The sequence below is a fragment of the Melozone crissalis genome, unplaced genomic scaffold, assembly GCF_028551555.1.
Source record: "Melozone crissalis strain CALT ecotype California unplaced genomic scaffold, PUWL_Pcris_2 ptg000018l_1, whole genome shotgun sequence".
Lineage (NCBI taxonomy): Eukaryota > Metazoa > Chordata > Aves > Passeriformes > Passerellidae > Melozone > Melozone crissalis.
Window position 1 is genome coordinate 18550853 of NW_026535796.1, and position 14476 is coordinate 18565328.

General features: G+C 48.8%; 1 protein-coding gene across 4 annotated transcripts in view; it reads right to left on the minus strand.

Moving 5' to 3' along the window:
* CREB3L1 (cAMP responsive element binding protein 3 like 1) overlaps nucleotides 1-14476 on the minus strand; it is a 63992-nt gene that overhangs the window by 21035 nt on the left and 28481 nt on the right. For all 4 annotated transcript variants that reach the window (XM_054275440.1, XM_054275437.1, XM_054275439.1 and 1 more), the window contains exon 2: nucleotides 486-714. In XM_054275440.1, the coding sequence (XP_054131415.1) occupies nucleotides 486-678 (193 nt within the window). In that variant the 5' untranslated portion in view covers nucleotides 679-714. The remainder of the gene's footprint in view (nucleotides 1-485; nucleotides 715-14476) is intronic.

Sequence of the window (14476 nt, forward strand, 5' to 3'; positions counted from 1 at the left end):
AAATAAGTTTTGAAATGACTATTCCCCTCTGTCTCCTGCTAAAAGATCTGCTGGTAAAGAAGGCACTTAGCTTTCCACATGTACCAGCACTGGTTTCAGCCAGAGACTCATGCTTCCTATGTGCAAGCCAAAACCCTGCTTCCTGATGCCAAAACGGAGCTGGATCTAGGGCATCCACACCCAAGTTTGCAGGGTCCTAAAAAGACATTGCCTGTTGCTTGCCAGAAGCTGGCAGCACACTAAGCCACAGCCAATTACCATCCTTGTAAATAGCAGTAAGCCCAGCAAAGGAGTAATGTGACTATCACAGCACAAATGGAAGGGAAAAATGTGGCTCTATTTGACAACAGCAAATCAAATTCTTCCCTGTATTGGACATGTGCAAGTCCAAGGAATAGCCAGTTTGTCCTTATATATGAAAGCCAGCCAGAGCCTCTGCTAACAGACGTGCCCAAAGCTGAGCAGCGTGCACATCTCACGCTCACCGTTAGCATTATCTTCAGTCTTGACAGGCACAAGGGGGCTCTGGGGAGCAGAGTCTCCACTGAGGGAATAGCTGTGCTCTGCCTGGATGCCTGGAGTGGGTGGATCCAGGTCCATGTCCAGCAGAGGGTTCTTCTCAGCCAGTACTGGGTCATCGAAGAAACTGCTGAAGAGGTCATTGGAGAAATCCTCCATGTTGTCAGAGAAGTGATCCAGGTTCTCTGAGAAATGCTAAGGAAAGACAAAGGGAGAAAGAGCATTAGTGTCAACTCCAAGAGGGATCTGAGAGCCTTCCTCCACACTGAGAGTCAAACCTCAGCATCAATTCCTATTCCTCACCTCCATCAGTCTGACTAAACACCTCGAAACAAGACAGAAAGGGATGTTGTGCTGTACATCACTGCATACAATCTATGCCACAAACACGCATGAAACTTTTCTACATCATCTTATCTCCCCCTTCCTTTGTGAGTATCTATCTGTGTCTTATAAACTTCATCTCACTGTGACAACAAAATGAATAGAATACAAGAAAGAGATTCCTGTGATGATAAAATGTAAGTGTGGCACAAAGTCATGGTCTTCAGCACCTGTCCTTAGTGACAGACACTTTTTCGTGTTCTCTGCCAGCAGCCATAGGCACATTGATGCCCCAGAGGATATCAATCCAGCTGCTGATTTCTATCAGAGAAGAAAGATCAGTTGGATCAACATAACAGGAAGGTCCCCTGTTGTATTTAATTTCCTCTGGGATTTAACAGCCCCTCTGTAGACCATATGAGGCTGCACTTCAGCCAGATAATGCCTGTGAAATTCAGCTCCCCGATGAAGTTTAAACACTACAGATGGGCTGTTAACAACAAACAATCATTCCACTAATCATTCCAGTAACAGTCAGTAAATCTGTGCTGCTGCAGAGCTGAGCTCCTGATGCTACAGGGAACCTTCTTCCTTTGAGGCATATCCTCCTATTCAGAAGTCAAATCACTAACTTTTCCATTTGCTACAACAAAGCCTTGGTTGGGCAGGGAGAAAAATGATGGCTGCCAAACACCAGCTGAAAAATTATCCCATTTGTTGGCAGATTGAGGCTTCTGGCTCAGGGAGAGGAAAGAAAAGACAGATAGATTCAAGTGGCTATATTACACAGACAGAACTGTGTCACTTAAATGAACTGGAGAGAGCTCAGTAGAGTCAGGCTGGGTCTGTCCCCCCACCCCCTGCCTGGAAAAGCATCTCGGTGGGCAGAAAGGCATTGAAAGCAGTATACTGAAATACCAAGAGCCACAGGGTATGAATGAGTGTGGGAGAGACCACGTAGGTCCTGGAGTGGAGACATGAATGCCAATGAATTCCAGAGTGAGAGCTCAGCTCAGCAGAGAGCCTGGCTTCTAGAGGAGCACAGGGTGTGTGCAGTCCTTTCTTTCCCCAGTGCTAGGACTGAGGCAGGAGGTGGCCAGAGGACCCCGGATGCTGGAGTCTGTAGGTTCCTGCTCCTACTGGAAGGTATATTTGTTTTACCTGAGCACAGTACCACTCTGTCAACATTCCACTGGCTGGCAGAGCTTTGGGGTGAGGCTGGGGAGTGAAGCAGGCTCTAGATGAACAGACCCACACTTCCCACCAAGTGGGGGAGGTAAATGGTAAGGGCCAGCAATCTCCAACATGTCAGTGTCTTTCACCCTCCAACATCATCCTTCAGCTGCTCCATTTAAAACCTCAGATGCTTACACAGCATGCTGTAAGTGGGGGTGGAGTCCCTGCCACCTGCATTCTGCCTGACATGAGGTTTCTCTCCATTTACTTCCTTCCTACCTGTCCTCTGACTGCCTGGGGTGACAGCCCCATCCAAGGCTTCCCTGGAGACCAGACACTGCATGTGCAAGTAGGGTGGAGAAGGCACACTCATGCTAAATCCTAGTGTTGGGGCCCTCCCTGCAATGTCTGGGCTAAAGTTTTCTCCACTTGTTCCCACAGCAGAAGCAGAGTTGGCGGGGTAGTTTGGTAAAATCCACCCAGCCATTTCTAAGTTGCCTAGGAGCATTTTTGCACTTGAATCAAGTAACAGAAAACACCTACCATCTGTGGGGAATGTAACTTCAGAGGGAGCTGAGTCAGCAGATGGAACTGGGTTAGATAGTTATCTAAAATGCACTGGAAAACCAGGTTTTGTCCTATCCTACAGCATGGAAAGATAAAGAGTTTGGAGTCCTGAGCATTAACCCCAGAGAGCGCCTGCTCATGTAACAGCTGTTCTTTGTCTTGTGCTCTCTAAACAACACAAGCAAACACAGGATGTGAACACGATAGCCTTATGGTAAGGGTGAGAACCACAGAAAAGTGAAGAGATTCAGAGTGCTGGCTGCTAATGCACCACAACACAGCAGAGCTGGGCTCAAATCATATTTCATGTTGTAACTCTGAAAACTAGAACCACTGTGTAGCCATGGAAGAGAAGCAGAGCTAGATGGACAACTGTGGGGAGAGCTGTCTGTGACACTGCCATGTGCTTCCAATTTCTTTCACAACTGTGCATTAATAAAGGCAGAGGTGGGATTGAAGACAGTCAAGAAAATGCATCCGTGCAGTAGTTACACAGATCATCTTTTCACGGCATCCCACCCACATTTAGAACAATGATCCCTTGGTCAGTCAACAATCTCTCTATTGTTGGACAAACCTACCTAGAGGAAAGAGGCGGAGATGCGCCTCTGGCTCTATTCCGAAACTAAAAAAAAATCACCCCAGCAGCTGCTGAGGGGTGAGAGATGAGTAATGAGTGCAAGGGACTGAGTATCAGAGCCTTAACACAGGCACCAACACTGGCAAGAGTAATTTCAGGTTTCTCATTATTTTAGACACCACACAGCAGACTTGCTCGTGGAAGACCTCACTGTTTGGAAATGAGGATGAAGGCAACACTGTTCTCCCAGAGGTGCAGGAGTTCAAGTCCCCAAGAGACCATTCTCTTCCAAGAGACACAGACCTACTGCACAGTACAGGAAAAACATGGGTGATGGGCTGAGAATGAAACTTGCCCCCCTCCCTGGGAATCCAGAAATGTTGTGGAATCTACCCCACTCTGGGCTTCTGGGTCTTATCCTCCTAAATACTGGCAAAGCCTTCTCATCAAAGCAGCCCGTTTCAGCTCTCACCACTCACACATATACCAGTCCAACATCTCCAAACACAGTTGATGGAGAGAAGGGAGCTAGCCCATGAGATTGGCTATAAATACAGTTTTTATCAAAGGGGGCACCAAGGATCCAAAACCCTCAAAGAGGGACAGCACCTAGAGCTGACACAAAGCTGGAGATTGTTGTTTTACTCAAAGAAGGTGGCAAGAGGCAGAGGAAAACAGCAGAAGGAAGAGTAAAGCAAACAAAAATAATAACATGGGTTTGTAGCTGGCTATACCCATAATGGAAACTATGGGACCAGCAGGAAGCTGTCACCACATCCCAGGAAGACTACTGGGGCTCTTGGGTTGACTGTTTCTCTTCTGAAGTCAACAGGTATTGTTAATTTTAGACTTCTAATTTGTATAAGACAGCGGTGCATGCAACCACATGGTAAGAAGAAAGAGTGTCCTCTTGTCAAGATCCAACTGTGATGGACACAGTGAGGAGCAACCCAGAGTTTATTTTGGCTAGATGGCATCAAAACCACTACTAATTAGTTTAGCTTGAGCCTGTTAATGCAGAATATGCAAATTTTGTCCCACCCAGCCTAATTCTGGGAAGTGCACTTATCTGGCAAAACTTAGCTTCAGCTGTACTTCTCCTTTGCATGTGTGAGAGAGGGTTGAGGGAACTAGGAAATGGTGACTCAGGGCTGTGTACATCACACTAGCACATGGCAGGGTCAATGCTCCAAGCTTCTGAGCAATGAAGAGAAGCAGGTTTATCACCTGACCAAATGGATAGCAGCTTTATCCTTGCTGGCTGGAATGGAAGGTGCTGGCTGGTCACTAGCCCTCCATTCCCACCCAGGTTGGGGCCAGCACAGCTAAAGGTCTTCATGTGCTGCCACGAAATGACAAGACTAGGCTGGGCTTTGGGGAGACTTTTGCCAGCGCAATGGCAGTGAAGGTCTCAGCGGACCAGGGAAGGTTCAAGAAAGAGTCCATGGAACTTGGGTGTGAATGAAGGTGGGATAGACAGAGATTCACAAGCATAGCAGCCTCGTCCTCTCACAGCTTCTTCAAGACCAAAGCTCCTTGAGAGTGCCTTCCAACCAGGCTGAGATCAGCCAGCTCCTGCTCCTCAGAAGAATGGCCAAGAGTTTCTAATTGTGACAATGAAGGGCTCAGCAACTGAAAGGAGAGTCTCCTTTCAGATATTTCAAGTAGCTTTCACGCAGATGGGTCGGGCTTTAGCAAGGGGGACCAGTCAACTGGGAAACTTGACCCTTACCATCCTGGCCTAGAGGGAGTGGGTGTGCAGTGTACTGAGGGAAAACAGTTTCCAGATGGGATACAAAGCTCACAGCACAGTCTCATTTTGCATTATTCGCTCCTGTTATCTTCCCCTCCCTTTCACACTCTCCTTCCTTCTTCTTCTAAGTATGCTCCAAAGCCAAGAAATAGCACGAGATGTGTTTCCAAAGCTGTATTACCAGTGAGCGGTCAGGGAGGGGGCAGCCAAGGGACAGAAATGCAATGGCGGGGATGTGCTGAATTTCCTGATCCAAGCCTGATTTCTGGCTGCCTGTCCCCCTCAAACTCTAGGAGGACAGGGAGGCAGCGCCCAAAGAGGATAAGCCAGTGCGTACATGTATGGAGAGGCAACAAGCATTGCATCTCTAGGCCCTACAGAGAGCCTTACCCTGGTGCCACAGTAGAATCTGCTCAGCTGAGGCCACCTCAGGCATGGGGAGAGAGTGAGAATCTGTCAGCTCCTGGCTTCTGCTCCCTCCCACTCCTGGTGATCGACACAGGCACCGACTCTTCCAAACATATTTCCACCACATGTTTTCATCCTGACCTCATGCTTAGGGTTGTCTAAATAGCACACTGTATGTGCGTGCGTGCACTTCTCATTCAAACACCCTTTCCTGTTGTACAACAGTTATCTTGGGAGCTAATGCAAGGCATCCAGACATCCAAATGCAAGCTCTACATATACCCCCACCCAGAGATGGTGTTAGGACTCTGGAGGCCCCAAGGAGAGACTGAGGCACAAAGCCTTCTCCCATGCCCAGTTGCACATGAGATGCCTTAAGCGGCACCATGTATGGCTGAGGAGGTGATGACTTCCTCCCCCTGGATCCACTTCTCTGGACTCATCCTGGCTGCATCTGTCCCTCCTTTTTCCTTTCATGCTTCCATTCTTTGACTGTGACTTTCCCCTTCCCACCTCCAGCTGAGTTGTTTGGACACAATCTTCCTTCAGGATCAGCCTGGTTCTCACAGCCTCTCTCATCCCACCAAAACAGTCTCGCTCCAAAGAGAAAGCAGCGAGGGGCTAAATCCAGCTGGGCAGCAGCCCAGGCCCAGGAGACGAAAAGCCTTTGCAGGTTGGAGGTTCTGCTCGTGCTGGCAAGCGGTTAAAATGGGGAGGGGATTCTTCTGAGTTTTCTCTTTTCTTTTGAAAATTTTTTCCTCTTTGCTTGCCAAGATAAATCTCCCATCCCAGCTGTGACATCTGCATTTCCCTTCTCTGCTTTCACTAAGGAATGAAGCCCCCTGCACTCCAGCTGCACAGCCGAGGTTTTCTTTACATTCCAGGAAAGAAGAGCCCATACACTCCAGACAGTCCTTCTGCTCTCTTTAAAATGCAGAGAATTTTAGACCTTATGAAAGTGAAGTTCTCAACTGAGTTAATAAGATTCAGACAGGATAGACAAATGCTATGCACACTTCTCCACACAGCCAGATAGTGCATGTGCACCCCAAGGGGCACAAGTGATCATCCAACCACCCCTTGGCTGCCACCACTCTGCTGCTTCTCTATCCTGAACCCATATTGCTCTTGTACCTCACATATCACAGGTCCCTGCTGATCCATGCCTGGTCCACCCAGGCCCCTAGTGTGCCTGAGCAGCTTGCCACTGACCTGCTACCCCCTTGCTGTTGCTGCTTCTCTGTGTGGCATGGCCAAAGCCCCAAAGGCCAAACTGCCTGTGAACACCACTGTCATTCCCCTCCAGCAGCAGGATTGCATCCTGAGCAGCAGCACTCCATCTTTCCCAGGCACTGCATCAATGCCCAAGTCACCTGTGACTACTTTCAGCATCACGACCCTGGCACGTATGGTGGACCAAACATACCAGACACCCCAGGGTGGCAGGGTTCGACTGAACCTGATCTGGAACTAGACCCAGAATTTGCTGCTGTCTGTAGAATCATAGAATCACAGAACCACTTAGGTGGGAAAAGACCTCTGAAATCACTGAATCTAAGCTATGACTGAACACCATGTCAACTGGAACATGGCAACAAATGCCACAGCCAGTCCTTCCTTAAACACCTCCAGGAATGGTGACTCCACTACCTCTCTGGGCAGTCCATTCCAACGTCTAATCAATCACCCTTTTTCTGTATAAATTCTTGCTAATGTTCAACCTAAACCTGCAGTTTATGACTACATCCTCTCATCCTGTCTCTAGTTGCCTGGGAGAAGAGGCAGACCTCCACCTGGCCACAATCTCCTTCCAGGGAGTTGAAGAGAGTGATAACTTCTCCCCTGAGCCTGCTCTTGTCCCTGCAAGAGGCCAAGAGCACAATCTCCTTCCAGGGAGTTGAAGAGAGTGATAACTTCTCCCCTGAGCCTGCTCTTGTCCCTGCAAGGCACAGGCACGACTCGCTGTGGAAACCTCCTTCCACCGCGCATCCGTGCCAAGGGCCTGGATTTACAATTTCCAGCGCTAGGCGCCACAGGAGCTAGGAGGGACCGTCGGCGGCTCAAGGCACGGCCGGGGGAGGGCGGTGGCGGGCGCGGCGCCCAGGCGGGCGCAGCAGCGGCGGGGCAGCCGCGGCCGAGGAGCCGCAGCCCCTCAGGGCAGCCCGGCCGCGCGGGCACGGCGGCGGCGGTTTAACGGTCGCCGCGGCGCGCTTCCAACGGCCCGCAGCCGCGGCCGCCCATTGGCCGGCGGCGCCGGGAGGCGGCCAATGGGAGGCGGCTGGCAGCGGCGCGGCGCGGCGCGCGGGAGGAGTGCAGGGTTAGGACGGAGCGGCGCGGGCCGGCCGCGCTCAGCCCGGCACGCAGGCACGGGGAGCGCCCGGCACATCGCCGCACACGCGGCTCTCGCGGCTCGCCGAAACCTCCCTGGCAGGCAGGAAGGCTTCCTGGAGTGACCCCCTCCTGCCCTACAACCCAGGCAGGGGGGACAAAGCTGACGGAGCCGGTGATGCTGTTAAAAAACGTGCACGACACAGACCGCATGGAAGTTTCGTGGCCGAAACTGCAGATGTGTAATACCAGCTCAGAGTTCACACGCCCGCAGTTCATTGGGGAGAATCTTGGGAGGCACCAGGCACAGGGGAAGAGGGCGACTTAAGTCTTTAACTTAAAAGCTTATGGCCCTGAAAGAATGAAAAGGGAGTAAAAGGTATGTGGAAAGTTAAAATCTGCTAGCCTGTGACTGGGTTTCCCAGTGGCCCCAACGGAGGGGTTTGAGTGCTGCTAAAGTCATGGACACTGGTGTCTCCATACCTGGCACCAGTGTGTTCAGCTAAATGGGGTTAGCAGTTGGCACACAGCACCACGGGCAGTACAGAACCCAGGCTGAGGTGATTCACAAGACAACTGGCATTGCAGCGTGGCCACAGCGGTGTGGCCATTTGTGTCCTCTCCTACCACCTGGTAGGTGGGTGCCAGGTTCAGAGCAGGTATGCATGTGCTAGGGAGGAGAGGGGAAATAGCAGCCTCTTCTTGGGCAAAACAGGCTCTGCTGGCCTGGGGTGGAAAGCAGCTACAGTACATGGTCTGCCCATGGCATGTGGCTAGCTGAATCTGGAGAGATAGGAGCACCTCTCCTCCCAGCAGTGGCACCCTGAAGGATAAAAAGGAATGCCTCTGCTTTTCAGCATGCTTTTGCTGTGTGTATGCTACATATGCAATGAATGTCCCAAATTTCCTTTGGCTTACAACTGCCTTGCAGCTGACTCTGATAAAAAAAAAATTAGAGCAGGACTTAAACCATATGCAGAACTGGACACAACTCTCTCAGGATGAAACATTTGGATCGGCTGCAACCCTCATTTGGCAGAAGATTTGGGGCAAATTTCTAGGAGTTTGTGAAAGGTAAATAAAAAGCTTGTCCTGCTAGGCTTTTTTTGAGCTTGGAGAACTGAAGACAAAACTTGCTTGCTACAAAACAAAGGCAGCGTTATTTCCAAGCCATTGTGGTGGCAGCTGGGTTGTGTTCAAACAGAGATGTGTAGGCGCTGTTCCCCGTGGGAATGCAGGTATCCCTGGGCAAGCTGGCGGGGATCTCTTCCTCTTCTTCACTCCTTCCCAAGCCAAGGTCAGTCTCCAGGCAGAGACTTCACACGAGCAGTAGCCCTTAGAGAGAGAAGCTGTATTGTCATCTCTGTCCCCAGATCTCTGCTGTCTTGGCTGAATTAGTGCTTTTCCTGTTTGTGCGAACATGGCAGCCTCAGCTGCGTTTGCATCAGGCTCCCACTGACACCCTAACTCCACACCATGATGGGGCTTTCAGCTGCTGTAGCATCTGGGAGTGGGACCTCATGTGAACTTTGTGTCCTTATGTGTGAAAATATAATCCATCATTTTTGGGAAGGCCCTATCTGCTATGTTAGCCTGACCCAGGTGTGCCCTTGCAGAGCCCATCCACCCTTCCTCCTTCCCCACCCAGGCACAGCAGCCAGAACACAACTGGGTGTCCACAGCCATGTCTGCACACCCCAGGGATGCATCCTCAGCCCAACCCTGCAAATCCAGAGGTGAATCTACACTGGAAAGCCCTACATGGATTTAATTGTGTGCAGCATGTCTGCCTGGGCAATTTAGAGAAAAATTCTGCTTAATGGTGAGGGATGCACAGCGTGACAGCAGGCAGGGCAAGTGAAAGGAAATAATAGTTTATTCTGTGTGACTTGTGTGACTATACTGCCATGCTGATGTGAAACCATTTCACATTATCACCAAAAGACATGAAATGCAATAGACATGAAAGTTCAATACAATTAAAATAAATTAGAGAGGTGCTGCTGCTCAAGCCATTCACCAGTCAGTGGGATGGGAATGTTTATTCAATAACCAAAATAAATTGGAATAAATGCCACTCCACCATTTCTTCTATCTTTTTTGGAAGCTTCTGGCCCTGGCCAGTAAGGAGTTGAAGCTGCCAGAGTTGGCAGATCTCTGCTCTTATACAGCTTGTAAGGCCCATGCCATTATGGGCCTGTTTTTTCTGCATCTTGCAAGAAAGCATCAAGAAAGACACACTGGTAGATAGAGGAAATCTGCTCTGGGAGATAACCAGAGAAGGAGGAGGAAAGGTCTGAATTATCTTTACAATCGTCTTCATTTGTCTCATTGAAACTGTTTCTCTTTAGCTCAGAGACCAAAATCAGAGATAATTCACATTTTGTCCCCTGGCAGGTCCCTGGAGACCCATAAAGAAAAGCAGGCCTTGAAAGAGGAAGAGCTGTACTCTGTTCATGTCCAAAAGCTGAGGCATGCAGCTAATACCAAACATTACTGGTGGCTTTCATTCCTTGGGCCTTTGTAAAGGGCACTTAACAGAGCAACGAAGTCTGGGCCAGCTGATTTGTGACTCAAGGATGTGAAGGATTTTCACATAAAATCTTGAGAGAGCAAGAGCTGGGACTCTCTCCAGTGGCCAGGCTGGGCAAAAGTTGGGTTTTGCAAGCAGCAGACAGAACAGGGTTCTGCACCAGGACAGTTTTCAAAGCAATTCAACTTGGAATGCAGATTTCTGACCTTCTGCCAACATCTCAGTGGAAAATCTGTGCCCTAAGCAGCAGATAGGAAGTTAATCTTCAGCTCCAATGCTGAGGGTACCATTTTCACCTCAGCAGTGTAGCTGCAAAAACCAGAGTCTCTGGAGAGTAGGGAAATCCTTCCTAGGCCACAAAGAGCAGTAAGGCCTCTCAGATCATTTGTCACTACTGGGGTAACCTGAATTAACTTCATCCTGGGGTAGAATGAAGATGTGATGCTGGTGAACCAGGGGTAAAAGCCCTGCATTTCCAAAGATAAGGGTGGATATCTGACTGGTCAGACATCAGGCAGTCACTTCAACCATGGGATGAAAATCATAGCTGAAGGATAAAAGGAAGCCAATGAAAACCCCTTCTCAACACCTGGCTCTCCAGCTATCCCTTCTTCAAGCTGCACTTCTCCACAACAAGGCCCAGCAGCCAAGGGCCCTGTAGCTGGTGAAAAGAAGTTGAAATATGGAGATACATGGTATCATGTACTCCAGCAATTTGAGAAGCTTCTGAGAAGAAAATATCCCATGTTCATTTAAAGCCAGGAAACCTGTTATGCCCTGAACTCCTGCTGTGAAAGCTCCTGCATCTGAGATCAAGCAGACATCTGCACCACAGCATTGGAATGGTCTCTGCAGAAGCTGGTGGATTTTGGAATCCATTTTCTGGACATCCCTGGACAAGGGAAATGATGGATAACCTCATGGGTTTCAGGGCTTCGAGGAACCACTCTGGTAATCAAATATGACTTCTTACAGACCTGAGTGTGTCCTGCTTCAAATTCATCATCTGCAACTGAGCTCAGTTTAAAGGCTCCAGATACATCCAGACCTTTAAAAAAAAAAAACCACCAAGAAAACCCCCAAAAAAACAACAACAACAAAAGCCCAAAAAAACCCACCCCAAAACACAACATAAAAAAACAACAATTGTAGAAGAAGAGAAATACAGTTACCAAACAAACAAGTCACTGCAAAGAGGGATTCTCTAGCTTAAGCCTCCAAAATGTTTCCTCAGGCTTTTTACTCTTAGATAAATGAGTCCTTACTACCATAGATTTTCCTGAGAACAAATAAATCCAAGTCACTTTTCATCTGTGGTGTGTGGTATGGCATGGCCACCTTGCCAGGTTGTTCTGGAGGCAGGGAGAAATTGAGGAGTTCTGTAGTGATGGCATGTTGTAGACATGTAACTCCATGTTACCGGCATATTCACAGATTAAATTATCTTTCTGTGTAATTAATTGATTTTATTATTATTTGATTATGTTAAATAGATTTTAACACAATTTAATCACAGGTGGAAGTGAGTGATTCCTGTGGCAGAAGAAGTTACATCCCTGCCATGGTGGCCAGTGCTGCAAAGCAACAATGAAGACTGTGTGAGCCTCAGAAAATCAAGACAAAATCTACAGTGATTTGGCTTCTGGATATTCTTTCAGACAGCGCCTTATTTTGCAGATATACAATTCAGCACAAGAAGCAACCTTTCAGTATCCATCATGGTTTTATGTGCAACAAAAGAAAAAAAAGCATCAGTGAGATCTTCCCTCTTTGTTCCTTAACCTTGATGCTAGGTGAATTTTCCCAAGTATAGTGGTCTCAATAAACAGGAAACTTTTCACAAGTGCCCAATATGTGTCCCAGCAAAGATCCAGTCCCCTGTTCCTGCCTGGATCCTCACAGCATCTGGCCTTTCATGCCAACCTCTTCCCTCATGCCTCTGCTGCTCGATACCCCCCTGCTTCACTCCTCCTTCATCTTCCTCCTGTCTCTCTCTGAAAGGGTGCACACATCTGGCTTGCCTTTATTGTGTGATAAATCTCACCCTGCATCTTGGGTTTATTTTCTGAAAGTTTTGAATGGTGTCTTGGAAATGCTGTTGGACAATAGGAGCTCTTTGAACCCAGGCCAGCTGGATGGGACTCTTGCATTGCAGCTGACATGCAGGCTTTGGCGGTCTTTCTCGACTCTTTCCTCCCTTTTCTTTACAACATTTGAGTTGTCCTCAAACTTTATTTTTGGAGTGGGCAGAGCATTTCTGAATCTTTTCATCATTATATTATTATTCATTATGGTCATAACTATTTCTCTTTCTGCTGGCACTCCTGGGTGGATTTCTCCTCTCTCACTTAATATCTTGGGTACGACTACCTTGGCCACAACCCACTCAAGCAGTGACTCAGAATCCCTGGCCTGTTCCCAGGAGAGATGCAAGAGTTTTGCCAATTGGTTTAAAAAGAGGCAATCATTTTCCAGAGCTACTCTCTCACTCAACAGAGCTGAGCTGTGTGGAAAAGCTCAGCTCTGTGGTTCCAGGGAGTCCATCTCTGGTGGACAGGCTGTCCCTGGGTTATTATGAAAGCAAAGCCCTGCTCTCTTCACATGCAAACAGGATGACTTCTGAAGCAGGCAGCAGGATTCTCCACTGAAAATCATTTCATTCCCTGGGGGTCACTGCACTTATTTTTCTCATTCCCAAACTCCTGGAGGAAACAAAGCTAAGGGAGGCATGTGGGCAGGATGAGGCATTGTAAGGGAGGGAGTACTGGATGCTCAGGTCAAACTGTTGCCTAATGTATCACCACACAACTACCCACATCTTGAGTCAGAGTGGAGAATGGCATAATCTGAAGCAGGCCTTCGTATTGCTGGGTCTGAGGTTTGCCTGCAGCAGTGGTACATGATAGAGAAATCCCAATCTTCTTCCTCTGAGAGTCTCAGACTTCCCCAACCATGCAGGAGGGTGGGAATTGCTCTGATTCTAAAAGCAGGAGGGGATGGCCATCTATGGCTTGACTGTTTGTCCCTCTACACATTGAGTTTAGGTAGTGAAGAAGGCTGTTTTGTTCCTGTGTGGCTTCTATGACTTACAGACCTTCAAACTGTGCTCTTATTTCATTTCATAAATCTTCATTTCCTGTGCTAGGAAGGATACAAGAAAAAAAGAGATGGCTGGTCTTGGTGAGGCATGGCAGTCTCCCACAGAACATGGTGGCAACCTGAGTGAATCCTTCTGAGTGGACAGCACTGCCTCCTGCAAATGGCACTGAGTGATGGAGGGAAGGGGATGACAGGCCTTCCACTATCAAGAGCAGGTACTTGGCAATGTCAGACCAGACCCTTTCGTGCCTTCCTTCCTATGTGCTGGGAAGCCCACCTGCTTCACAGGGCAGTCAAAAGCCCTGGTGTTCCCCGGTGCAGGTATTTGTAAAGAAGAGGGACTGAGATCATCAGTTGCTTTTTACTCACATCTACTGAAGAGAGGAGGAATAGGTCTTGAGTCAAGTAAAACTCTCCTTGCTCCTGCTCTGCTGCAAGATCCAGCAGGGCAGGAAAGCCCGGGAGCATCTGGGAACAGGGGTCCCTCTCTGTGCTGGTGTTGAAGCTGAGCCAACTCCAGAGCTCAGCCGCCGTGGTCCAAGCACCAGGCAGAGGTGTCACTCTCTCTCCAGCTGCAGCATGGTGCAAAGCACAGCTGGTTCCACATGCAGGGCTGCCTCTCCCGGGCTGGCAGGCTGGCTGCAGCTGGCCTCCGCTCCTGCTGGCAGGGTGGCATTGCTGCCTCTGCTTGAGGAATGCAAACCGCCTGAGCTGAGCTTGAGGATCGGCCAGGAAAAGTCCACAAATAGCAACAGGAAATCAAAATGCCCGCTCCAGACGTGCACCAGATATGAGGCCATCCAGCACAAGGAGAAAAATCAAATGCTGGACAATGGAGATTACATCATGCTGTGGATGAACACGTGAGCCCATCCACATGGGGCCATGCCAACAGGTCCAGATGGCTCAGGAATGCTAACTGCATAGCTACCTCTCTCATCTTTGCTTTTTCGTCCCTCTTTCTTTCCCTGTTTTCCAACCCTTCTGGCGTTCTTCACTCTTTACCAGAATAAGTAAATAAATCCTCTGACAACTCTGTGTAATTCGATTTCATCAAATATCAGGGGGCATCTGAGACCAGTGGGTGGGCAACGGTTCTGGCCATGGGTCTCTGGCACTTGTAGGTATCAAAGGTGCTGGGTGACCTCACCACACTGTGTGGCTCCTGGACTTGACATAGTAATGTATG